We start from the raw sequence: 25,835 nt of genomic DNA, 5'->3' as shown, positions 1-25,835 counted from the left end.
GTGTCTGGTATTTTCTGAATTTTTTTACAGGACAGGAAGTGAACATACCAGACTGTCGGGTTCAATACCGGACACCTGGCAACCCTAATGTTCCTGCATGCGTAATTGTAGGTGGGAGAAGACAGCTGAGAAGGAACAGGATGGGAGACATCTTCCATCATTGCCTGTCCAGAATGACTTGAACCTACTTTTCCAATTTATTATTAGTTAATAGTATTTGAGGACCCCACCTTTTCTTCTGCACCAGCATTTGTATGCCTTGGTTAATCTTTCATTTAATAAATCAGATGGTTGTTTCATTTTGCTTTAAGGTTGCATTTTCCTGTCACTGGTTTGAGAGCTTGCTGGGCAGTTCTGAATCATCAGAGGGGTGGTGCTGTTCAAGTGTTACGTAGGCTTGTATGCTGGGAGGTGACGTGTGCCACTGCAGACTTGGGTCTCACATCTAGACTACAAGGGCAGCCTCTGAACAGACCCCCCAGAGCTGGGACTCCAAAAAGGGAAGTGATTAAACTGTCATTGCAGGCAGCGTACTTCTGTAAGTACTAGCTAGTACCTCCCCTTTGCCGTTACTGTTTTTCCTCTCTTGACAACCACTGCTTGATAGATGAAGTGTAGGTCAGGGATTTAAGAGATTTGTCTCTTGTGCCTGGCTTTGGATAAGCCCATGACTGTTTTCCCATCTGTAAAATGGGAATAGCAACCTCACCAATACTTCTGAGGTTGTTTATTTGGTAAAGTGCTTTGAACACTTCTGATGCAAGCAGAATAATTAATAGGTGGGTCCCGGACACCTAATCAGCTGCTATGCAATCTCCTATTCATGGGGTGTAATTTCAGTCTTGTGTGTGTGTTTGTGTAAAGCGTCACAAACACTCTGCTAAATGAGCTGGTGCCGTACAAGTCTGCTGAATATGAAACTGAGACCTTGATCCAGGCTTCAAAAAGTAGCTGAAGTGCAAGTTTCAGCTGCTGTTGTACTTTAAGGAACAACTTTAGGAGTTTGTAACCAAGCTGTTCTTGGCTTGGGTGTAGAAGTAATAAATAGCTGTGGAAACTTCTCTGACCAGTATCTAAGTAGAAGTGAGGTATAAAGGTACTGACCTCAACTGAGCTTGTCTCAGACATGAGTTAAGAGATTTAACTTTGAATAAAGATCCTTTTGTATGGGTAGGGTGGCTAGACAAATTCTTGTCTCTGTCCACCTTGTGTGATATGTAGGAAAAGCTTTGCAGGAGGTTCAGGAAACGGCACAGCAATAGCACGTGGAGCCTACCTGGTTGTAGTTTGCGAAGTTGTCAGCATTTTGATAAGTCCTCTCATGAAAAGGAAGGGGAGAGCCCAGCTTCTAGCCAAAATCTAGAGGGAGAGAATAAGCATAGCCCTCCTTCATTGTCAGAGCACAACATAAGTGCTACATAGTCCTGTATTCTGTTTCAGCTACACCAGACTAACACGGCTACATTTCTATCACTATCCTACTAGTCAGCTGAGAGATGAGTTCATTAATGCACTAGGACTGTGTGCGGCCTATGGGCTGCGTATTGAGTAGCAAATCTTTTGCGCAAAAGCACATGCCAGTATAGACGCTCTCTTGCACAAATACTTTTAACAGAAAAGTTTTCCGTTAAATGTATTTGTGCAAAATCATGCCAGTGTAGACTCAGCCATAGACTCATTGACTTTAAGGACAGAAGGGACCATTAAGATCATCTATTATAACCCCCAGCACAATGCAGGCCACAGAATCTTACCCACGCACTCCAGTAAAGAGATGCTGAGCAGATGGGCTCCCTGGGATGGAGCCTTTCAGAGGGAACAAAGTGGCATAAGAGGGTGGGGAGTTGACTATCCAATAAGCAAAAGCTTATCTGATAGTCGACACACTAGTTGACCCGTCGCTTTCACCCCACTTCTCTCCCTCCCACTTGCTGCCTCTATCAGAGTCAGCAAGTGGGGGAAGGAGAGTGGGTGCTAGGGGGAGCTGGCTTAAAAGCCACTTTTCCTCCAGCTGCGTGGGAGGGGGCAGGGGTGCAGCGTCGGTGTTCTGCATTTGAAATGTACAAGAGTCCCCAGTGGGGCTCTCGTACATTTTGAAGGTGGAATGCTGCACCGCACTTCCTCCTTTCAAGTGTAGCAACAGCCCAGCAGGCTCTTGCTTCTGCTTTGAAATGTAGCGCTCTTATCGACTAGTCAATGGAAATTCCATCGACTACTCGATTAGTTGATTGATCTAATTTTATCATCCCTAGTGGAGAGAAGACACTTATGATGCTAATTCACACTCTCTATGATGTCTGTTCGCAAAACTTAGTGCAACTGAAGGCTGCCCCTTGCCTGACACACCATGAGTTTTCCATAGACCAGTGGGCTCCAACCTTTTGGGGCTGCGCATGCGCCACCCGCCTGGAGGCTCAAGAATGGCTTGGGCCAGCCCTGATCACTTGGCGGACACACACAAATGCCCTGGCGGGCACCATGACACCCACGAGCACTGCGTTGGGGACCACTGCCAGAGACAGATCTTCCACAGGTCATGCCATGCTGGTGCCAGCACCGTTGGTCAGCAGAATGTCTGACTGGCATTGCCATAGCAATGTCCAAACTGTGGGCCCAGTTCTCCTCTTGCTCACTCTGGTCTAGCTCTGCTGGCTTCGGAAGGGGAAGGAGGGGGGGTGACAACACGTCAGGGTTCCCCTTGATCCTGCAGCCCCGTAGCAGCAAGAACAGACTCTGCCAGCCAGTAGTATAGAGAGGGTTTATTGCTTCTCCAGGATACAGCACAGATGTGATGTGGCTACAGGAGTCAAGGCCAGGATGCCTCAGACCCCTGAGGTTGGGGGTCCATGGCCCTCCCCTCCTCCCCCGCAAGACCCTCCGTTTAGGTTGTTCCCTTCATGTTTTCCAGCCAGCAACTGACCCTTCCCCTGACACCTGGGCTACGTCTAGACTGGCATGATTTTCCGGAAATGCTTTTAACGGAAAAGTTTTCCGTTAAAAGCATTTTCGGAAAAGAGCGTCTAGATGGGCATGGACGCTTTTCCGCAAAAGCACTTTTTGCGGAAAAGCGTCCGTGCCAATCTAGAAGCGCTTTTGCGCAAAAAAGCCCCGATCGCCATTTTCGTGATGGGGGCTTTTTTGCGCAAAACAGCACCGTGCTGTCTACACTGGCCCTCTTGCGCAAATGATTTCCGCAAGAGGGCTTTTGCCCGAACGGGAGCAGCACAGTATTTCCGCAAGAACACTGACGATCTTACATGAGATCTTCAGTGTTCTTGCGGAAATTCAAGCGGCCAGTGTAGACAGCTGGCAAGTTTTTCCGGAAAAGCAGCCCTGGTGTTCGTCTCTGCCTCCCTCCCTTTGTCTCTTCCCCTGGGAAGAGCTTTGCTAACTGCCCAGGCTGGGCCTAGGGGTCTGGGCCAATACACATGTGGGTGTCAGTGGGAATCACAAATCACAGTGCAGCAGGACACCGGGTTACAGGACACAGCCCCCCCACTACGTCACAGGGGGCTTACCCCTTTCTGAGTCCACAGTGAGAAGAGGTTCAGAGCTGGTATTTCAAGGAAGAGACACTCGGGTCTTCTGACGTGTGGCAGTGTGGTGATGAGACTCTCCAGCATGAGTTGGCAGGTTAGCAGGCATCTCGGGCTCAGTTCTGGGGATTAGCTGTGGGCTTTGTTCTTTTTCTCAACACTGACTCTTGGTTCGGAAGGGAATTGAGAGGTCCGAGGGAGTGTCAGGGAGAAATAGGCATTCAGTAGCTGCTAAAGGGTGCACTTGTGACATCTCTTGTGATGTGCACAGATAACCGGCGCCAGATAGGTGAGTAGGGAACAGACGGAGTCTCCTCAGAAGACCTGCTCTGGGAAGCACAAGCTGAGTGAGGGGACATGAGTCATAATCCTGTGTACTGCTGAGGACAGGCCCCGGAGACCTTGTGTGTTTATAGTGAACTTAGTGCTGGCTTGGCTTAGTTCTGGAGACAGGCCTGCTGATAAAGGACTTTGAGCTGTGACTGCCTCGCCTCTAGGCTACTAATGACCCATTCAGTAGTAACTGTTTAACGGCAACATGAGCCAGCTTTGCCCCAAAGCGCTAGAGCTCAAAGGAGCCGTTTGATCAGTTGTTTTACTTTCCCCATTTATTCCAACAGGTGCCAAGTTGGCCTCTGGAGAAAGAAACCCCCCCCCCCCGCTGTCTGATCTCTGCCATCTCCTCCAAGTCCTGGCCCCTTGCTGACTGACTGCTATGCACTCCCAGCTTTGGCGAAGTTCCCTAGGAGGGAATTTTTCAGACTGTCCCAATGGCTCGCAGTGGGTGTGGGATGTGTTCAGTGAGTGTGCCCAGGATTCCCGAGACTTCGCCAGCATTTGGTTGGGTCTGATTTCCATCGTCTGCTTTGCAGCGTCTTCCTTACCGTAAGTAAAACTCTTGCGCTCCCAGGCCTGGATGCCCAGTGCAGGGGATTCTAGATCTTGGTGGGGGTTCGGTCCTTCTGTTTGTGATGGCTTTCAAAACCTAGCCAGGAGCCTCCATTGGAGGGTGAGAGCCACTTGACCAGCCCTATTCAAGAACCTGCCTGGCCTTGGCTTTAAAGGGCTGGGTTTATAATATGCAGAAGGAAGAGTGGTTCAATGTAGAGCCTCGACCTTGTTGTCCACATAACCAGGCATAGTTCATTGATAGTGCTGCTGCCTGCTGTTACACCTGGAGTTCCATCCACAGGGTAGGTGCTTCTCAGGGGTTGAAGTGATTCCCTTTTATGTACAGTTTCATAATGCTTTGGGCTCCTTCAGGATCAGAATAGTTAGAAAGACGGACTGTTGACAATGCAGATGCTCTGAGATCTCCTTCCACTTCTAAATATGCAGTGAGGCTGTTTCACACTAAGCGATGCAGCTGCTCCAATGGAACTTTTGCTAACCAAAATGCGTGTTAAGCAGATCAGCAGCGTCATTCCTCTCCCCACTGCACTCCCGTCAGGCTGTGACATGCAGCTCACAAGGACGCAAGGAAAGCAGTCCAGAGAGGCTGAGCTCAGCAGTGTCATGGAAGATGCCCAGCCTACATGGGAAGGTGTGGGTGGGCAGAACAGCCATATTAGGGCTAACCAGCTGAGACTGTTCTCAAACCAGGAAATGACTCATTCTTGAGTTTAGGAATGTAATCTGTCTGCATACCATCAGTAATTCATGAGCAGGTCTGTATCCATCCTGTTGTCCCAGGCACCTCTATAAAATGCACAAATTTAGCTATAACCACTCGAGAAATCTTGGAATCATTGTGGCTAGTTCTCTGAAAACATCCACTCTGTGTGCAGCAGCAGTCAAAAAAGCAAATAGAATATTAGGAGTCATGGAAAAAAGGGAGAGAATAAGACAGAATATCTTACTGCCTCTATATAAATCCAGGGCCCACACCTTGAACACTGTGTACAAATGTGGTCACTGCATCTGAAAAACAAGATATCTGCTTTGGAAAAGGTTCAGAAAAGGGCAAAACAAAATAAGAACATAACATAAGAACGGCCGTACTGGGTCAGACCAAAGGTCAATCTAGCCCAGTATCCTGTCTACCGACAGTGGCCAGCACCAGGAACCCCAGAGAGGGTTGAACGAAGACAATGATCAAGCGATTTGTCTCCTGCCATCCCTCTCCAGCCTCTGACAAACAGAGGCCAAGGACACCATTTTATCCCCTGGCTAATAGCCTTCTATGGACCTAACCTCCATGAATTTATCCAGCTTCTCTTTAAACTCTATTATAGTCCTAGCCTTCACAGCCTCCTCTGGCAAGGAGTTCCACAGGTTGACTACATGCTGTGTGAAGAAGAACTTCCTTTTATTAGTTTTAAACCTGCTACCCATTAATTTCATTTGGTGTCCTCTAGTTCTTCTATTATGGGAACTAATAAATAACTTTTCTTTATCAGCCCTCTCCACACCACTCATGATTTTATAGACCTCTATCATATCCCCCCTCAGTCTCCTCTTTTCTAAACTGAAAAGTCCCAGTCGCTTTAACCACTCCTCATATGGGACCCGTTCCAAACCCCTAATCATTTTAGTTGCCCTTTTCTGAACCCTTTCCAAGGCCAAAATATCTTTTTTGAGGTGAGGAGACCACATCTGTACACAGTATTCAAGATGTGGGCGTACCATAGTTTTATACAGGGGCAGTAAGATGTTCTGGGTCTTATTTTCTATCTCTTTCCTAATAATTCCTAGCATCCTATTTGCCTTTTTGACCGCCGCTGCACACTGTGTGGAAGTTTTCAGAGAACTGTCCACGATAACTCCAAGATCTCTTTCCTGATTTGTCGTAGCCAAATTAGCCCCCATCATACTGTACGTATAGTTGGGGTTATTTTTCCCGATGTGCATTACTTTACACTTATCCACATTAAACTTCATTTGCCATTTTGTTACCCAATCACTCAGTTTGGTGAGATCTTCTTGGAGTCCCTCACAGTCTGCTTCTGTCTTGACTATCCTAAACAGTTTGGTATCATCTGCAAACTTTACTACCTCACTGCTTACCCCTTTCTCCAGATCACTTATGAATAAGTTGAAAAGGATTGGTACCAGGACTGACCCTTGGGGTACACCACTAGTTACCCCTCTCCAATCTGAAAATTTACCATTTATTCCTACCCTTTGTTTCCTGTCTTTTAGCCAGTTCTCAATCCAAGAAAAATATTAGGGGGTTGGAATGCGTGACATGAGAGATTAAAAAGACTGGGACTTCATCTTAGAAAAGAGGAGGCTAAGGGGATATGATAGAAGTCTATAAAATAATGACTGGTATGGAGAAAGTGAATAAGGAAAAGCTATTTATTTGTTCCCATAAGAACTAGGGGTCACCAAATGAAATCAATAGGTAGCAGGTTTGAAACAAACAAAGGAAGTTTTCCTTCATGCAGTGCAGTGTCAGCCTGTAGAACTTCTTGCCAGAGCATGTTGTAAAGACCAGGACTTTAACAGGGTTCAGAAAAGAGCTAGATAGATTCATGGCGGCTAGGTCCATCAGTGGCTATTAGCCAGGATGGGTAGGAATGGAGGCCCCAGCCTCTGTTTGTCAGAGGCTGGAAATGGGTGACGGGGGAGGGATTGCTTGATTCCCTGTTGTGTTCCCTCCCTCTGGGGCATCTGGCCTTGGTCACTGTTGGCAGAGAGGACACTGGCCTAGATGGACCTTTGGTCTGACCGTTTTTATGTTCTGATGCCTAAGCCTGTTGCTGCAAGTAATAGCTCTTCAGTCTGAATGAAATGCTGCGTTCTGCCGGCCCTCGCTCAGAGCTCTGAGCATCACACAGCCCTTAGCTGGCTTTATGGCAAACTGAGCATTTTGCTTCTCTAGAGCAATTTGCACAAATAGAGGGTCACCGCCTGTTGGGATGTGATGGGAGACTGAAGTTGGGAGGCCTCTATTCTAAGCTCCAGCCTGTTTATAAACAGGCGCGGCCTCCACTGGACAAGGCACTTCTCAGGAGAGTGGGAGGTTGCCCGTGTGCTGCCCTTTCCCCTCCTTGCCCAGCTGCATACCTGGCTGCATTTTGCAGGGCTTGTATTCAGCGTGGGGCAATGGGCTATATTGGCCAAGCTCGGGGAATGAAGGCACTTGTAGCATAGGTCTGTGGATCCCATTTTTAAAACGGGGGTTCAGCCCATTGAGAGGTTGTTTGGGGAAGGGGGGCAGGGAGCCTCCTGTCAGAGGGGAGCAGCCTGTCACCCTAGCTGAAGGGTAAACAAAGCTGCACGTTGGCGGGGGAGGGGACCAGTAAGGCTGCTTCACACCTGGGGCTGCTGAGGGGAGGGGAAGTCCTTGCTGCATTGGAGTTGAGTTTCGTTCTGGGTAGATTTGAGGGAGGGGCACAGGCTGTTTTCAATGGTAGGCCTGAAAACCTGTCTTGTGTCCTGGGCTTTCTTTACCTCCCACCCACAGGTGGAGGCCCCCTTTTGGGGCTCTTAGTCCTTGATTCCTCCCCCTTCCACCTCCCTCCCTTATGGCTGGAGTCCCCAGGCCCACTGCCTCCCACCCTCTGCTGCCAGAGCCACAAGCATCCCTCCCCACCTGCAGCAGCCCCTTGCACACACCCCTCGCCTGGAGGTGCCCCAGGTTGGCCAAAACCTAGATTATATCCCTTCCCTCACCTGCCCAGAGGACCCCAAACCACCCTAGGGGAAAGTGACGCTTTTGCTATGCTCCAGCCAGGTGCCAGGGTGTCTGAGGCCGTGGTGTTTTCTACTCAGCCTGCTGGGCCACCTCCCTCCAGTCCATGGGGCTACTGATGAACCCAGGAAACGGAACGGCTAATATCACCGCCTCAATCGCCCTGGAACTGCATGGGCTCTAACAACAAGGAAACTTTGCCCCAAACCCTGCAACAGGGGTCCAGTGCCCAAGGAAGAGCCTCCCCCTGGCCTATTATACCCGCTTCCCATGCTCCCACCCTCTTGCAGCCTTGCTCTGCGATGCCTGTTTCAGTTTCCATTGCCAAATGAACTCTCAAACCCGTGGGGAGTGGGGCGAGTCAGCAGATGGTGTCAGCCAGACTTGCAGTTTCCCGAAGACAAGACCGGAACCATGCTCCTGTCTGCTGCATGTTGCTGGGCAGCTCTCCCGTGGGAACTCCGGTAACGACTTCTCCGCTGCAGCGCGGGGCTGCTTCCCAGCCACCAGCGGAGGTGACCTGGTCCTGTAGCTTGCAGTCTTGTGACTCTCGCGGGCCTCGTGTCTAGCCTTGGGGATGAGCATGATGGTGGGCACTTTGCTCCGTGTCCTTTCGGTTCCCCAGTTTTGGCCCTTTGACCTTCATGCCTGTTCCTTTTTTTTTTTTCCTCTCTCTTTTCCCCTCTTCCCCCCCCTCCCCCTTTGTTGTTGCCTGAACTTAGAGTTCTGGGCTAAGTAGTTCTCCACAGGCCAAGAGGACACTTTAGCTGGTGTCTGCCTACACCCCAGTGCTCAATAGGAACAGTGCATCCTTGGGGCTGGCTCAAGAGCTGGGTTGCAGCAGGTGGCTTGAACTGTAGATCACCTGTGTCTGATGCTGGAAGGAGGGGACTGGGATTGTCACCGGACAGTCTTCTCTGTGGGGGTGAACCTCCAGACAGAGTTGGCCTGAGCAAGCTACTGCTGGCTCTTCATCCCTCCCCAGGCTAACGCAGTGCAGCCTGCTTTTGGGAAAGGTCACCTCTGAAGGGAAGCTGTGGCAGCCGGTAGTTCCCCCTCCTGTAAAGTACTGTGAACCTGCCCTCCATTACGTGCTGACTCCAAGGAGGCATAGCCAGCACCCGTCTCCTCGAAGTGCTGGCTTGGGAGCTGGATCGGCCCCAGAGCAGCGTGGTTCGTCTCTGTTTGCAAGCCAAGCAGAGACTTGTGCAAGGTCCTACAACAAAATGGCGGCAGACCCAAGAGGAGCAGAATCCCAATGTCCAGGCCATTGTTTGAACCACTAGACGTACCATTTCCTTCTACAAAGCGAGATGGGGAGAACACCATGCGCAGGGCAGGCAGGGGGTGTGCAGGCATCTCCCACACAGCTCTGCCAATGATGCTCCAGCGTGACCTGCGGCACTGTGAGTTCAGAGAGCCATGCTGGCCCACAGAAGAGCAAGGGGCAGCCAGGGGGGTTCGGCCTTGGATCTCCCACAGCACAAAGGTGATGCTGTTAAACTGGGGGGCTGCAGGAGGTGAACTCTTGGAACAAGTCAGTAGAGTCTCTCCATACCTAACTTCCCTTCCCAGTTCTCATTAACAGTGGCACCCTCATGCTGCTTTGTCTCCCTTGCCAACATGCCTTGGGTTGGAAGATGGGCAGAGCCAGCTTTCCACAGCCTCGACACGGTGCAGATTGGGGAACGAATGAACAGTACAGGCTGAACCTTTGGTCCAGCAACATCTGTGGTCTGGCACGATTTTCATTACCTGGATGTCCACGTATCCTGGGCACGGCCAAGTTTCATGCAGTCCCATAAAGTTTGTTTACAGTCACCAGTCCTGGCTCTCTGTTCTGTGCTATTGAGCTCAAATTTACCCCTAAATGTCTCCCAAGAGCCCAGTGAGCAGTGGCCGTGTTGGTGATGCTGCTAGACAATCTCGACCTCCGTCGTCCGGCGAATTCTCTGGTCCAGCACCAGTCAGGTCCCAAGGGTGCTGGAGTAAAGGTTCATCCTGCACTAGCACCACCAGTGGTTGTGGGGGTTCAGGCTTGTGCACTCTTGCTGTATCACTGTGGCAGTGAGGGGAGAGAACCCATTGACTGTTCTCCTTGCAGCTCTTCAGCCTCCTAAAGACACACGGGCCAAAGCCTTCTTGCCAGCAGAGCTCTACCAGAAAGCTGCCCCTGCTACTGTGCTGTGAATTCCCCGTGCGGATAAGCCCTTAGCCTGCTGCCAGTTCGTGCTCCTTGCAGCATTTAAAAACCTAGAGTAGCATCCAGTCCATTGGCTGTCCCATGTGGAAGGAGCCCCCCACCTCTGCTCCCTGGTGCACTAGTGAATTGCGTAGAGCTGACTGTCTTTTTCTTTCCACAGCCAATATTACCAGGCCTGCAAGACCGGTAACATGGACCAGGCTCTCTCCATATACTTCCTGCTGGGATGGCTGGGAGGAGACTCTTTAAATCTAATAGGCTCTTTCCTGGCCAACCAGTTGCCATTACAGGTAATGACTTAGGTGTTTCTATGTGATTGAGTGACAGGCAAGGATGTCGTCTGGTTTCGGTGTGTGGGCACCCGGGAGGAGAAAACCTAGTTCAGTAGTAGGACGGCAACTCCCTAGCCAGTGCTTGGTGCATGTGCAGGGGGAGGGGGCAAGTGGAGTTAGGACACTTAATAAGAGTGACCTTGATTTTGCTTCCTGTTCTACAACTGTAATAGGGCAAGATTGGCTTGTTGTTGTAACATAGTTGGGATCTGGAGCCAAAAGTGTCCAGCATGCAGGGGTGTCTGGCTCTGGGGTTTGGCATCGGACCCTTCTCGCTGTCTCTTTCCGACTGATGGAGATTAGCCTCCATTGGTGTGTGGCCTAGGACTCTGGGTCTAAGCTCTGCCAGGATCCTAGGCAGCTAAGACCAGCTGACATAACTTTCAAATTCATTTCTTAAGCACATGGGCAAGGAGTGTTGCTGGTTCTCCCTAGGGGCTCTCTGAAGGATGCGCTGCCCCAAAGAGAAGCCCTGAAGTTGCTGGAGGTTGTCTAGGGCCTGGTTGAGACCTGAGGGAAGGAGGGTTTGCTCTGTAGGACCCAGAGGCGAAAGTGGGCTGGTGCAGCTGCTGGTATTGTCCAGTGCATGGCCAAGGTTCAAGTGATATGACGTTGCTGCCCCCCCCCCCCCTGCCCCCAATTGGTGACCCTGGTCCCAAGGCTAGAGATTCCTGGAAGAGTCAGGTCCCCAGCCCAGAGCTGCTCCATCCCACCTTGGTCGTGCCTGGCTGTGTGCTGGTAGGTCCCAGTACGTACTTTCACGCCTGGTAAGACCAAGAGCTGTCCGTCACGCAGCCCATGTCTCTCTGATGCGCTTTCTTGCAGGGAGTGAGGCTAGTTAGTGACTATCCAGGGTAGGGCCTCTCTTCCCGGTAGGGCAGGGCCCCCAACGTGCAGCCCCAGGCTTCTACGTTATCCCCATTTGACCGCTGGGGTAGTAATTGTACTGACCTCTTTATGAAGTGGCTTGAGATCTGCTGCTGCCAAGTGCTTGGTCAGAGGCCGGGATTAGAACTATCACGTTAGTCTCCCTGATGGTCTGTGACCTGTGGGGACTGCAAGGGCCGGTGTGCAGTGCCTGTGGCTGGATCCAGAGATCCTTCTGGGCTGTGCAGTCAGCCAGAGCAAGCTGCTCGGCTGAGGAGAGTCTGGGTGACGTGAGGGAGGCAGCTCTCCCTAGGTCTGCATTATGAAAGGGGCTTTAGGGGAAACAGCCCTGGGATGAGGGGGCCCTCTTAGCAGAGGGCCCTCAGAAGCAGCCACTAAAACCCCTGCATGCTGCATTTCCTGGCCAGCTCTCCCTAGTGTGTAGGGGGAGGGACAGGAGGCGGCTCTGCGTTTTGCCATTCTCTCCCTTCCTCCCCCCGGGGTGAAACCTTCTGGCTGTGAGTGCAGGGAAGCTCTGACCCTGGGCTCCCTGTAGGGCTCTTCCCCTGCCCTGGGGCAGCCCTAGACTAGCTGCCAGCAACTGGCGCCCTAGGTGAACCATGCAATAGGCACCCCCACCTCCAAACCCCTGAATGATAGTGCGTCACCAGTTGGAGCCCCAGGCGACCACCTAGTTCGCCTGTGTGGATGGTCCGCCCCTGCCCCTGCCGAGCACAGAGCAGCATGGAGCCACCTGTTCTCCAACCCCCACGCCAAATGGAAAGCATCCCAATCCCTTGCCCACGCCTGCCCGGACCCTGCACCCCCAGCCTGCTCCTTGCAGCCCCCTCCCACACACTGAACCCCCACTGGAGCTTAGGGTAGCCCCACTCTGGAGCCTTGGGGGGAGGGATTCCACAAGTGTCCTAGCTATGGACCCCCGGAAGAGTTAACCTGTTCCTGGTTCTCCTGTATCACTGGGTCCCTTTCCTCCTGCAGGTTTACACTGCCATTTACTACGTGCTGGCGGACCTGGCCATGTTATCTCTCTACCTCTACTACAAAATCAAGAACCAGCGCAGGGGCGGTGAGTAGACGGTTACTGCACAATCTGGCAACACTTACGTTTTGCAAATGCCTCCTTGAAACCAGTTTCCTCCTGCAGCAGCACAAATTCTGCAAGAGGTGCTCAGGCAGCAGCCGGCTGCTCGTCTTTCCCGTTCAGCCACGAGAGCACAGCAGGCAGACGGGTTGTCAGCAGACCCTGCAGGGTAGCAACACCAGGAATTGACAGGATTGCAGCTGTTGGCAATAGGAAGGCCGCCTGTAACACGGGCACCTGGCTTCTCTCAGGAGCTCAAAAAGCCAAAAAATTCCCAAAGGTCTCCTGGCAGGAGCCAGATGAAAATCCCCTGAGCTAGACCAAGGAATGATGTAAAGGCCGTTTGCTGCAAGCTACTAAAAATGATTGGTAACTAGGCTAGCACTAGGGCCAGAAAATTGGGTTGAAGACTTGCAACCTAGTCTATGCAGATGGCAATCCCTGTGTGGCTGGAGCTCTAGCTATTTCTCAGCTGTTGTTTATCCTGGTAAAGAGTCTGATCTCTTGGCTTCCTGGAGCTTTTTATCTGCCTGGAAGCATTAAAAAAAAGCTATATTGGCTTAGGGCATTGCCTGCAGCATTAATGGCCCTCAGCTGTGCTTTGGGTCCTCTGCTAATCCACACATGCTACCTTGTGGCTTGATGAGTAATCAGGTGTATGAGCAAAAGTTTAATTCCTCCATAGGACTTGTCTGACCATTTTAAACCTATATAGTGCCTCCTTCCATCTGTACTCGAGCTTTGCCACTTAGTACAGTAGAATCCTAGAACTGGAAGGGACCTCGAGAGGTCATCAAGTCCAGTTCCCTGCACTTGTGGCAGGATCAAGCACCGTCTAGACCGGTGTTTCTTAAACTTAAGACTGAGGAACACCAGTCTTTCTTATGAGGAACACCAAGGGTTTTTTTGTTGAGCCAAAAAAAAAAAAAAGTCTGGGGAAAAGTTATTGAGCCAAAAAAAAATTGTCGGCCCCTTTGAACTCTTTTGTTCTCTGCGGCACCCCTCCAACAGTCTAGACAAAGGGTCGGGAGGCTTGAGTCAGGGGCTGCTGACCCACATTAAAATCCGTCAGGGGCCACGCACAAGTGACAAACACAACACAGTGTCTTCACTGACATGGCCCCCAACTGAGGAGGAGACACTCCCCATGTTCTCCTTGCACACCAGAGCCTAGGCAGGCCCAGGGTTGTAGATTTTTTTTGAGTGCTCCAGCCCCATGGGGAAATAGCAGTTGTTTTTTTTTGGGGGGGGGTCTACAATGCCAGCATGGGCTCCTCAGTGCTGAGGGGGAGCCCAAAGCCTCAGAGGCCAAATCCAGGCAAGCCAAGGGCTGCATCTGGCCCCCAGGCCTTAGGTTCCCCATTCCTGGTCTAGACTATCCCTGACAGGTGTCTGTCTAACCGGCTCTTAAATATCTCCAGTGATGGAGATTCCACAACCTCCCTAGGCAATTTATTCCAGTGTTTTACCACCCTGGCAGTTGAGAACTTTTCCATAATGTCCAACCTAAACCTCCCTTGCTGCAACTTACGTTCATTATCTTTTGCCCTTTCCTCGGAGGTTAATTTTTCTCTCTCCTTCCTTGTAATAACCTTTGAAGTACTTGAAAGCTGCTATTATGTCCCCTCTGTCTTCTCTTTTCCAGACTCAACAAACCAGCTCTTTGTTTGTTTTTCCCTCTTAGATCATGTTTTCTAGACACTAAATCATTTGTGTTGCTCTTCTCTGGACTTCTTCATTTTGTCCACCTATTTCCTGAAATGTGGTGCCCAGAAGAGGGGACAGTTCTCCCGTTGAGATCTAATCCGAGTAGAGCAGAAGAATTACTCCTTGTGTCTTGTTTACAACACTTCTCAATCCATCCTAGAATGATTTTTTTGGGTGTCAGTGCACCACATGCTAAATACGAGTCAGTCACACTATGATCCCTAGCTCGCTTTCTGCAGTATATCTTCCTAGACGGGGGTGGGGAACCTTTCTTGGGTCAGAGCTGCTGACCCACAGAAAAATCAGTCATGGGCTGCATACAAGTGAGAAGCCCCTGACTGAGGAGAGACACGCCCCATATTCCCCTTTCACACCAGAGCCTGGGCAGGGCGGCAGCTAACATAAGAATGGCCATACGGGATCAGACCAAAGGTCCGTCCAGCCCAGTATCCTGTCTGCTGACAGTGGCCAATGCCAGGTGTCCCAGAGGGAGTGAACCAATCTCCCTCCTGCCATCCATCTCCACCTTCTGACAAACAGAAGCAAGGGACGCCATTCCTGACCCATACCGGCAAATAGCCATTTACGGACTTAACCTCCATGAATTCATCTAGTTCTCTTTTAAACCTGTTACAGTTCTAGCCTTCACAACCTCCTCAGGCAAGGAGTTCCACAGATTGACTATGCGCTGTGTGAAGAACTTCATTTGTTTTAAATAAACAGATTTGTGTGTGCTCCAGCCCTATGGGTTGGTGGCTGGCGCTCCAGTGTGGGCTCCCTAATGTTGAGCTTCGGGGGCTGGATCCAGGCAAGCTAGGGTCCACATGTGGCCCCTGGGCCTGAGGTTCCCTACCTCTGTCTTAGACCATCCATTCCCATTTTGTATGTGTGACAACTAATAAAGCCATAGAGGAACCACTAAGAAGAGGAAAAAGACTAATTTTTGTTCCTTTTTAGAAGGGGTAAGAGGTTGAAACCTAGTTGGGTGGTGATGAGCTTAGCAGTTTTACAAAAGTGCTGAGCGAGGTTATACACTTAGCGAGAAATGATCCTTGCCTTCAAAGAGGAGAGAGTCTGAATAGACAAAGGGAGTGCATTATCTTCATTTCACAGGTGGGGGAAGGGAGACCCGAGAGACTACATGACTTGCCCAAGGTGTGTCAGAGGATCTGTGGCAGAGTTAAGAATAGATATAGAGCTTGCTAGAGGCTTTTCCTTACCAAACACACATTCTGGACTTGAAAATCCTGCTACTGCCCCTTTAACAAAGTCACTTCAGAGTTTTGATTTCTCTCCTGGGATGTGAAGGGGCATTGGAAAAAGAGAAGCAATAAGGCTCCATCAGGACTCATTAAGTTATGTAGACAAATTGTTCCAGAGGAGTAAAAAGAATAGCACAAGCATGTAGCCTCTCTGGATTTTTGTCCCTACATAACAAAATGTTTTCCACCTAGCAAAGGACACAAGGCAAGAGGTTCTATAAATATATTAAGAGAAAGGAAACTAGGTCTATTTAGTGAGAGGAGAGTTAACTGGTGACTAATAAGGCTGAGAAGTCTAATGCCTATTTTGTGTTTGTGTTCACTAAGATGATTAATGGTGATGAGATGCTCTACATGACTAATATTAACAACAAAGGGGAAGGAACACAAGCCAAAAATCAGGAAAACAGGTTGAAGGCTATTTTGATAAGTTAGCGGTATTCCAATTGGCGTGCCTGATGAAACTCATCCTAGGTACTTGAGTGATACCAGTATTTTGTCTAGTTCCTTATCCTTGAGGAACTAGAGTGAAGAGAATCAGGGGCATTAGACTAGCAAGCTTAACTGCAATAGCTGGAAGGATAGTGGAACAAATAATTAAACGATTGATTTGTAAGCTCCTAGAGGAGAATATGATTTTAAGGAATAGCCAGCATGGATGTCAAGAACAAATACCACCAAACCTAATTTCCTTGTTTGATAAGGTTGGTGGCCTAGTGGATAGGGTGTGGGGGGAGCGATAGATATGAAAGATCACTGTTTTTAGTGAGGCTTTTGATGGAATCTTATAAGACAGGAAATGTGGTAGATGCAGTTACGATAAGGTGGGCCTAAGAAGACAGGAAATGCGGTAGATGAAATTACAATAAGGTAGACACGCAAGCAATTGAAAGGTCCTACTTATTAATGGTTGTGTGTCAAATGGGAAGGGTGAATCCAGTGGGGCCCTGCAGGGGTCCGTGCTAGGTCTGACACTACTCAATTTCAATAACTACTTGGATAATGGAGTGGAGGATGTGCTTACAAAATTTGCACCGGTTGCTACAATAAGCGCTAGATTTTTTTTTTTTTCTTTTTTGGATCGAATAATGGATGTCTCAACACTCTGCATTATGCCAATCTTGGGCTATGTCTAGACTACACCCCTCTGTATGCAGAGAGATGTAAACTAGATGTTTCAAAAGCGCAAATTGAAGTAGGGATTTCAATATCCCAGTCCTCATTTGCATAATTGCGTCATGGAGCTCTTTTGAACAAGTGCCATTTTGAAAGTAAATCTGTGGTACAGAAGCTTTCGAAAAAGCACCCCATTTTTTAAAGAACCGCGTCTAGACGGCAGTTTGACTTTCAAAATGGCGCTTGTTTGAAATAGCGCCATGACGTGATTATGCAAATGAAGCGCAGGATATTTAAATCCTTGCTTCATTTGTGCTTTCAAAACATCTAATTTACATCCCTCTGCCAACAGAGGGGTGTAGTCTAGACACAGCCTTGCTTACAACAGTGTGGTTTTAAGTTACTATTCTCCCAAAGTCATCCAGAACCATGGATTAAAAGTTGACAGTAACTATACCACCACAGTGGCTATATAGCGCTTCCAAAAATAGTCGGAGCTCAGTGTGGCCTAAACAGCCACAGAGTCTATATACTTCCTCCTGTGTTGAGGGTAGCATTGCCTGGTGACCAAAGAATCCACATAAATTCCCCCTGTATTTGGGGGTAGTGTGGCCTAGTGGCCAGTGTCCATACTATTCCACCTGTGCTCAGGGTAGTTCGGCCTAGTAGCCAACAGCAGAATAGGTGTAGGCAGGGCCGGCTCGAGTCATTCATGCGCCCCGGGGCACCAGTGCATGCGTGGCCCCGCCTAATCCAGCAGCGCCCCCTACAATGGGGCTCCCCGGGTGGTAGCCCGTAGCTTGGGCCAGCTCTGGGTGTAGGGTAGGTTAGGAGGGAAGTAAGGGAACCTGAGTCCTCCCTCTCCACCAGATCCTAGCCCAGGCCCTGTCAGCAGGGGAGCAGTCCACTGCTAGCTTGGCGGGGAATCCAACTGCAATATGCTGAACTGTTAGAGCAATTCCACATCCTGGACTACTTCCCGCCTGTAGGTAGGCAGCTCTGTCTCTTTGCTCTGGGGGCTTCCCCCCAGCCCCTCTCGGCCTGACTGGCACTGCTGGAGGTCTGCAGCTCCTCCCTCCCCTCCAGCAGTCAGCCCTGAATGAGCAGCTCTACAGGCCTTTATAGCTGGCCTCCAGTCCGTGCATGCCCAGGAGGGGTGGGGCCTCTTCAGCCAGGTGAGCCAAGTTAACTCCTTTGGGCCTAGTGGGGGATTGATACACCCCATCACAGTTCTGGATGTTAGTCCCACCCAGCAGCTATTGAATACTGTATGGGGAAGGTGACAGGCCATTAAGAACTAATTTAGTGGCTGGGATGGATTGCGAGGCCTTCGGAAGGACTCTATTAAAACTCCAAGGCTATGTCTACACTCACGGCTTCCTGCGCAAGTAATATGCAAATGAGGCTAAGCGTGGAATATTGCTGAGCCTCATTTGCATACCTAGTGAGCCACCATTTTTTCAGAAGAGGCTCTTGCGCAGGAAGGAGCATCTACACTGCCCCTTCTTGCGCAAGAAAAACCCTCTTGCGCAATGCCGTTCTTCCTGTCAAGTAATAGGTGTAACGGTGTTGCCCAAGAGGGTTTTTCTTGCGCAAGAAGGGGCAGTGTAGATGCTCCTCCTTGCGCTAGAGCCTCTTCTGAAAAAAATGGTGGCTCATTAGGTATGCAAATGAGGCTCAGCAATATTCCACGCTTAGCCTCATTTGCATATTACTTGCGCAAGAAGCCACAAGTGTAGACATAGCCCAAGTGACCTTGACAAATGAGAGAATTTGGTCTCGAACCAACAAGATGAACTTCACTGCTCCCTCCCCCCCCGCCCCCATCATGGATGGTCTAGTCCATTGGTCTCCATCCTTTAAGCACAAGATGATTTTCTGAATACAAGTCAGTCCAGGATCTACCTCAAACCCAAATGCCCCTGCCTCATCTCCAAGGGCCTACCCTGCCCCGCCCCTTCGTGGAGGCCTCGCTCCCTCTGTGAAGATGAGGTACAGGGACAGAGTGGTGATAGAAATGTAGCTGTGTTAGTCTGGGGTAGTTGAAGCAAAATACAGGACTATGTAGCACTTTAGAGACTAACAAGATGGTTTATTAGATGATGAGCTTTTGTGGGCCAGACCCACTTCCTCAGATCAAAAAATCTGAGGGACAGAGTGATGTCCGAGCCTTCCTGCCTCTGTCTCCTCCACCTTGCACAAAGAGCAGGAGGCTCCCAGGGGGAGGGAGAAACAGTTGAAGCGCTGGCACTTGACAGCCTCCCAGCCAAACCAGTTAGGATCACCTATCAGGGACTCCAAGATCTACCAATAGATCCCAATCAACTGGTTGGTGACTACTGGTCTAGTAGCAGGACAGAGGTCTGAACTGGATGGCCTTTCAAGGCCCTACAATTCTAGGATTGAGTCACATGAACTAATTAGTTTAGCTCAATGGCCTTTCACCACCTTTATACAATATTCAATAGCTGCTGCTATTCATGGGATGAACATATACAGTACAAAACCTATTTTTGGAAAAGCTATATAACCACTGTGGTATTAAAGCTACATTGTCAACTTTAAATCCACGCTTCTGGATGATGATGGTATAATAACTTAAAACCATACAGTTGTAAATAACGTTAAAGATTGGCATAAGTGAGTGAAATGTCCATTATTTTACACAATCTAGCTGTCCGATGGTGAAACTGTACACAGTATAATTAGACATACAAAACAGGAATGTATTTGGGTCTGCTGACTTGACAGGAAAAACATTTTGAAACATTTGGTTTTAAATCACAAAGATTGGAAACTTTGGGGACAGCTGTTGCTCCTGAAACTACTTGCAACTAACTTTCAAAAATGAACTAGATTTAAAAATTTCTCGCACTCAAATTCTGGTCAATATAGCTTAATGTAGCAGAACTGTTACTTACAGAATCTAGTACTTAGTCTGTTTGTGAAAAGGCTTAAACGGTAATTAAAATAGTGTCCTATCCCAAGGAATTTACAATCTTTTTGTTCTGTTTGTACGATGGGGTCTTGGCTACCACAATATAAATCCTAGGTTTCCTGGATCAGCTTTTAAAATCTTCTCCTGAAAAACTGAGCCCAATGTGACAGCACCGTGATAAAACAGGAGAAATGAGGGCGGGGGAAGAGAAGGAGTGGAGCTAGACTTGTCTATTCCATAAGTGCTGTGCAGAATTGGGGCCTTAAGCATGTGGTATTAAGACAGAAAAAGTGTTTTTTTTTTTTCTTAAGCCTTGACAGTGTTCCTTGTAAGAATGGAAAGCTCAGAACAATTTCCATTTTGATAGTTAATGAATTGGCCTTATCACCATGAGATAACAAATGTGGTTGGGCTTTTTTAATCTCTGAAGTTATTGGGTCCTAAAGAGTGCTTACCCTGGAGCCATGTGTGTCTGCTGCTTGGGCAGACCTATCCACGTTTGTACACTTAAAGCTAGAAGGCTACGTCTACATTGGCAAGATTTAGCGCAAAATAAGCCGCTTTGGCACAATCTTGCCGCCTGTCTATACTGGCCGCAAGAACACAGACGTTCTACTGAATGAAATCAGTGCTTCTTGTGCAAATACTGATGCTCCTGCTCAGGGATAAGTCCTCTTGTACAAGTGTTCTTGTGCAAGAGGCCAGTGTAGACAGGTAACATCAATTTCTTGCGCAAGAAAGTGTCTACACTGGCACAGATGCTTTTGCGCAAAAGCAAATCTTTTGCGCAAAGGGACATGCCAGTATAGATGCTCTCTTACTCAAATACAGGCAGTCCCCGGGTTACGTACAAGATAGGGACTGTAGGTTTGTTCTTAAGTTGAATCTGTATGTAAGTCGGAACTGGCGTCCAGATTCAGCTGCTGCTGAAACTGATCAGTGGCTGATTCCAGGAAGCCCGGGGCAGGGGCTTCCTGTAGTCAGCCACTGGTCATTTTCAGCAGCTGCTGACTTGGGGACACCTGGGGCAGAGCAGCTGGGGTGCTGCTGGGTTGGTCCAGTGGCACCCAGAGCGGCGCTACGGGACCAACCGGCAGCACCCCAGCTGCTGTACCACAGGCGTCCGGAGCAAAGCGGCGGAACACATGGGCAGCGGGACAGCCCAGACGCGCCGTGGCTATCCTGCTGCCCTCGGGCTCCGCGGCTTTGCTCTGCTCTGCTCCCCCTCCCCCTGGTCTGCAGACCAGGGGGAGGGGGAGCAGAGCGGAGCACGTGGCCAGCTGACAGCCCAGATGCGTCTGGGCTGTCAGCTGGCCGCGTGTTCCGCCGCTTTGCTTCCTCTCCCTGGTCTGCTGGAGATCAGGGAGAGGAAGGGCCCTGTTCGTAACTGCGGATCCGACGTAAGTCGGATCCGCGTAACTCGGGGACTGCCTGTACTCTAACGCAAAACCGCCTGCGTTTAGAGTATTTGTGCTAAATCTTGCCAGTCTCGACGTAGCTGAAGTGTAGAGGTAGGAGAAGCTACATGCTGTTTGCCTAGGGCAATGGTTCCCAATCTGTGGTCTGCGGACCCCTAGTGGTTCAGATGGTACTGTAGTGGGTCCACAAAGTTTAAAAGTAAGGAATAAGGCAGAGATGTTAAGGACTGGTCGACTATCTGAAAAGCATTTTCTTATCAGATAGTGGACTAGTAGCGTCCCTCCTCCCCCATTGCTGCCTCTATCAGATGGGGGGGGGGGGGGGCTTCAAAGCAGCAGCACCGCATGGAGCCTGGGGTCAGCTGCTCAATGCTGCGCTGCCGCTTTGAATGCTGCGCGGAGCCCAGCATCAGTCCCCAGCTGACCCCAGGCTTCCGCGCTTTCACCTTTCAAGTGTAGCAACAGCCCTAGGGCAGAAATGCATCAACTATTCGATTAGTCGATTACCCAATACTTAACATCCTTAGATCAGACCTACCATGGGATGGGGACTTTCCATCAGGTAACTTTTCACCCTGGGCTCACTGTTCACAACCTGCAGCCATGAGAGCCCCCTCGCCGCATCTTCTGTGGATGGGCAGGGGACAGAGGGGGTGGGGACTGACAAAGCAGCTATATTGTTTGGGGGGCGGGGGGGAGGAGTCCATACAATATTAATAGATTGAAAAGAGGTCCGTAGGCTCAAAGGTTGGGAACCACTAGCCTGGGGTTTGACAGGACCCTAGTTGGGGTGGTTTCCTTGGTCTGTTGCACTTCTGTTTCCAGCATCTTGGCTCAGTCGGAGCTAGTAGGAGGGTCTCTTGTCAAGCTGGAAGCTCCGCCTTCTGGATTCAGTGTAGACTTACCAATAACGAAACCGAATGTAGTTGTGGTTGTGTTTAGATTTCCTTTTATTCTACAGGTCTTCCTCTTCCTTCACTTAGGAGGTCCTGTCCTGGCAAAAGGAGGGATCTTTATGCTCTAATGTTGGATAAATAAAATCCCTCCACCGGAAGCAGGAGCTGCTCACCTGTGAGGCATTTAAATATCTGCCACATGCACTATGCAGCCCCTACCTCCGTGCTAACCTGTGAGGCATGGCACTTGGTTATGGAAGGCTGGCTTTGCAGAGACATCTGAACCCCCCTGCTACTGTGGAACTGGCGCCTCCTCCCTCTTCTGGGGGAGGGCGTTGGCCCTGGTTCTTCTGGAGCTGGTGGGACACAGGTTGCTTCGTGCAGTGCCATGGACGCTTTTGCTCTTTCTGTGGCGGCACTTTGCAACTCCCCTCTGCTTTCTCTTCCAGTGTTTACACCGATTAACGCAGCCTTTGCCTTCGTTTTTCTGGGAACGGTGTCAGCAACCTCCGCGCTGGGCAGCGCTGGCGCCGCAATTGAACCAGTGATCTTTAGAGGGAGGAGTCTGCTGTCGGCTCCAGTGGAGGAGGCCGGATATGGGGTGAGACCCTCTCTCTACGTGGGGTTGGGGAGAGGCTGAGGATTTGTGGGGAAGACGACAAAGCAGTGGCACTGTCCCATAGAAAGGGGCCCTGGTAACCTTGTCATGGGACAGTTGCAATCAATAGCTAGCCAGGCAACTCAAGAACTACGGACCAAATGGAAAGACAACAGGGTTTGGTCAGTCAGGTGGCCTCTCTCTGCCACGGGATGCCTGTAAATCCAAGACCACAAGTGTCACATCACAGCTGGTTTTTCTATGTCTTGCCCTGCAGTCTTTCACCAAGAAGGAAATCATCGGCTTCACCGTCGGCTCCATCGCCTCCTTGCTGTATCTGTTCTCCCGACTGCCCCAGATCTACACTAATGTAAGTGACCCCACTGAAGGTGGGGATAGGAACCAACTCGCAAGCAGAGCTCTTAACTCCTGGGGGAAGCGAAAGGGGCTCCCTTTCGGCTGAGACTCTGGAGCTGGGTGTAGGGTGTCCTTAAGGGGTGCTGATGTAAAACGCAGGGTGGGAGGGGGGAATGCTCCAAGATACTAACCAGCTGTTGTCAGAACCCTCCAGAGGCCATCTCTGAGTCTTCACATTGGGTCCAGATTCACTGCTGAGTTCCATGCAGCAGCTGTGTCTCCTGCTCAGGTTAAAATATAAATATCCCATTGTGAAGGCAGGACTCGAATTCTGCTCAGTATTTTACAACTGGGGCTGAAAGGATGTTTGTATTGAGCCCACTGGCTCATTTAGGACTCCTGCTAAGGTAGATATTGGTGTGGGGAGGGATGGTGATCAAAGATGCAGATGTTCTCTGGGAGACCATCCGCATTTCAACTTTCCCTCTACTAGGAGCACAGCCGGGCATGATCAAGTGACCAGAGCATGAGAGCACCAACAGTGTCAAAAAAGCTTGTCCTTCAGACAGTGGATACCAGAATTCAATAAGCTTAGTCGGCTTCTAGACCCTTCTCCCTTTGCATGTTGCCTGGGAATCCATGCCCGATGGCTCTAAAGCTGTGGTCACCAACCAGTAGATCGCGATCTACCGGTAGATCTCGGAGGCTCTAAGAGTAGCTCTTGAGCCCTCTTTAAACTGCGCGCCTGCACAGTGCATTTACATTAGATTTCCTCATTTGAGGAGCAGCTACTCGCCAAGAAATAGCACAGGGTAGCTGCGAGGAATGGTGGGAGTTTTTTTTTTTTTTTTTTAAAGTAGCAGATTGGGGATAGCAAGTGATGGAGAGGAGGAGAAGAGAGGGCGGGGCTTCAAGGAAGGGGCGGAGCGGTAGATCTTGGCTTGGTCTGTCATTTAAAAAGTGATCTTGGGTGTAAAAAGGTTGGAGACCACTGGTCTAAAGTATTTCCACTAGCAAGGAAGTCTTCATTCTCCTGCCCCTTCTAATGTGGCTTCTTCTTTCAGTTCAAGAGGAAATCGACCACTGGCGTCTCCTACCTCCTCTTCGCTTTGGTGATGCTGGGGAACCTGCTATATGGAATAAGCGTGCTGCTGAAGAACCCGGATCCAGGGCAGGCTGAAGGCAGCTACGTCCTTCATCACCTTCCCTGGCTGATTGGCAGCCTGGGCGTCCTGTCTCTTGATGTGATTGTATCCTCTTCTGGTGATGCTTCCCCCTGCTCTGCTGCCGCGCCCCCCCCCCCACACACACACACTTCCCCCCACAAGGAGTCTGGAGAGTCCTAATGTGCTGCAGAAATGGCCCGTAGAATGCTGGTGTCTTCAGGGATGGCAGGTGGGCAGGGCTGTTCAGAGATAGATTTTGCCTGAGGCGGTTACAGAGCCAAGCAATGTTTCGTGGCTGAAGTCTTCCCTTTCGGGTTACAGTAATAAGTGTTGGAGCAGTAGATGCTTAGTACATGAAGGTTCCGTCATCCTTCTTGGCGCCTCTGGTCGCTACCCTAATATATAACTCTTATCCGTAGCTCTCCACGTGCTTTACAAAGGAGATGGTGATGATCTCCCCTCTAACAGTGGTAACCTGTTGGCAGAGAGAGAACCAACTGAACTCTATTTCCCCAAGCAATAAACTCTCTCTCTTAGGGTACGTCTTGACTGCGGCACTATTTTGGGATATTGGAAGTATCCCAAAACAGCAACACTGTCTTTAAATGCGCCTACAATTTCCCAAAATATTCCGGCGTCCAAGTAACCCTCGTTCCATGAGGCTTAAGGGAATTGTCGGAATAGTGCCTTATTTTGAAATTTGGCACAGTCTACACAGCCCCAAACATCAAAATAACTCTTTCGACCTAGACTGGGGATAAGCTTCTGAAATTGCATTGCACAAAGTGCGTAGCTTATTCCGACAGAAGGGTGCGGGCTAGACACACCCTTGGACAGCGCTATCTCGCTTCTCCTATGTAGGTAGGACCGTCTGTAAAGGAAATAAGCCTTATTGCCTTCTCAGATTTCCTTCCAGTTCCTTGCTTATCGCAGGCCTCGCTCATCTGAACAGGGAGAGGTCCCACCTGGCAAGCAAGACGAACCCTGGGACAGCTGACCAAGGAATTGTCCCAAAGCAAGAAGGATGGGATATTGGTGAGAACTCTGGCTTCACACTAAGGCACCGTGAGTTGCCATTGGGTTCCTAGACCTGTTCTTGGGTGCCTCCCACTTACCTCACATGGGCATCATGATAAATACGTTAAGGACTGAGACACTCGTACTATGGTAACCGTCTGGCTTACAGAAAGGGATGTAAGTGGGAATGCGGCTTTCTGCGGAAGATGCCTCGCCACCAGGCAGAGGACTTTCCTGGTGGAGCTCACCTGCTTGTAGTGATGACTCACAAGGGACTAAATTATTGTCAACCTTCTCTACCTGGATCAGTCACATCTCACTTTTTAAAAAAAAGCTAGCTGATTTGGATTCCACTTTCCTTCCTGCCCTCCAGAAGGCTGCCCTTCATGTCGGACATCACTGGCAAGAATGAGAAATTGATGGGGGAGGGGAGGATGATCTGTCACCTTCTTGTTTTAAGCCTGTGGTCAGCTGCTGCAACTGGCTGGCATTTCACAACACGGTGAAGGATTTAGGCAAAGGGAGCCGCCGTGGCTATATGAAATGCACGTTCTTCTAGCAGCTGGCGGCAGGCCATTGCTGGCATTGGAGAGGTATTTTAATACACGTATCTGTATTTATATTTTATCTAAATACTTGGGCAGCCAACTTTTTGGAAAAATAAAGCCTCATCCAACATGC

The 25,835-nt window shown here is 49.8% G+C and overlaps 1 protein-coding gene and 1 long non-coding RNA gene across 2 annotated transcripts in view; one reads left to right on the top strand and one right to left on the bottom strand.

Moving 5' to 3' along the window:
• LOC142819424 (uncharacterized) overlaps positions 1 to 3,657 on the bottom strand; it is a 7,816-nt gene extending 4,159 nt beyond the window's left edge. The window contains exons 1-2 of the long non-coding RNA XR_012897309.2: positions 3,519 to 3,657; positions 1,277 to 1,359 (exon numbers count right to left, since the gene is read on the bottom strand). This is a non-coding gene — a long non-coding RNA (uncharacterized LOC142819424). The remainder of the gene's footprint in view (positions 1 to 1,276; positions 1,360 to 3,518) is intronic.
• Positions 3,614 to 25,835, top strand: SLC66A1 (solute carrier family 66 member 1). The gene is made up of 8 exons (XM_014569561.4): positions 3,614 to 3,633; positions 4,157 to 4,421; positions 10,539 to 10,668; positions 12,577 to 12,664; positions 22,466 to 22,617; positions 22,892 to 22,984; positions 24,036 to 24,221; positions 25,042 to 25,835. The coding sequence occupies exons 2-8, from the start codon at positions 4,252 to 4,254 to the stop codon at positions 25,132 to 25,134; spliced, it is 912 nt and encodes a 303-aa protein (XP_014425047.3). The 5' UTR covers positions 3,614 to 3,633; positions 4,157 to 4,251; the 3' UTR covers positions 25,135 to 25,835.

The sequence above is a fragment of the Pelodiscus sinensis genome, chromosome 24, assembly GCF_052426305.1.
Source record: "Pelodiscus sinensis isolate ZL-2025 chromosome 24, ASM5242630v1, whole genome shotgun sequence".
Classification (NCBI taxonomy): Eukaryota; Metazoa; Chordata; order Testudines; family Trionychidae; genus Pelodiscus; species Pelodiscus sinensis.
This window is presented reverse-complemented; position numbering and strand designations above follow the sequence as displayed.

What these genes read in the sequence shown, in the direction of transcription:
- SLC66A1 (XM_014569561.4), top strand. Translation starts at nt 4,252, where the DNA reads ATGCACTCCCAGCTTTGGCGAAGTTCCCTAGGAGGGAATTTTTCAGAC. An exon ending in CCAACCAGTTGCCATTACAG is followed by an intron (nt 10,669 to 12,576) that starts GTAATGACTTAG and finishes TTCCTCCTGCAG; the next exon opens with GTTTACACTGCCATTTACTA. An exon ending in CAAGAACCAGCGCAGGGGCG is followed by an intron (nt 12,665 to 22,465) that starts GTGAGTAGACGG and finishes TTTCTCTTCCAG; the next exon opens with TGTTTACACCGATTAACGCA.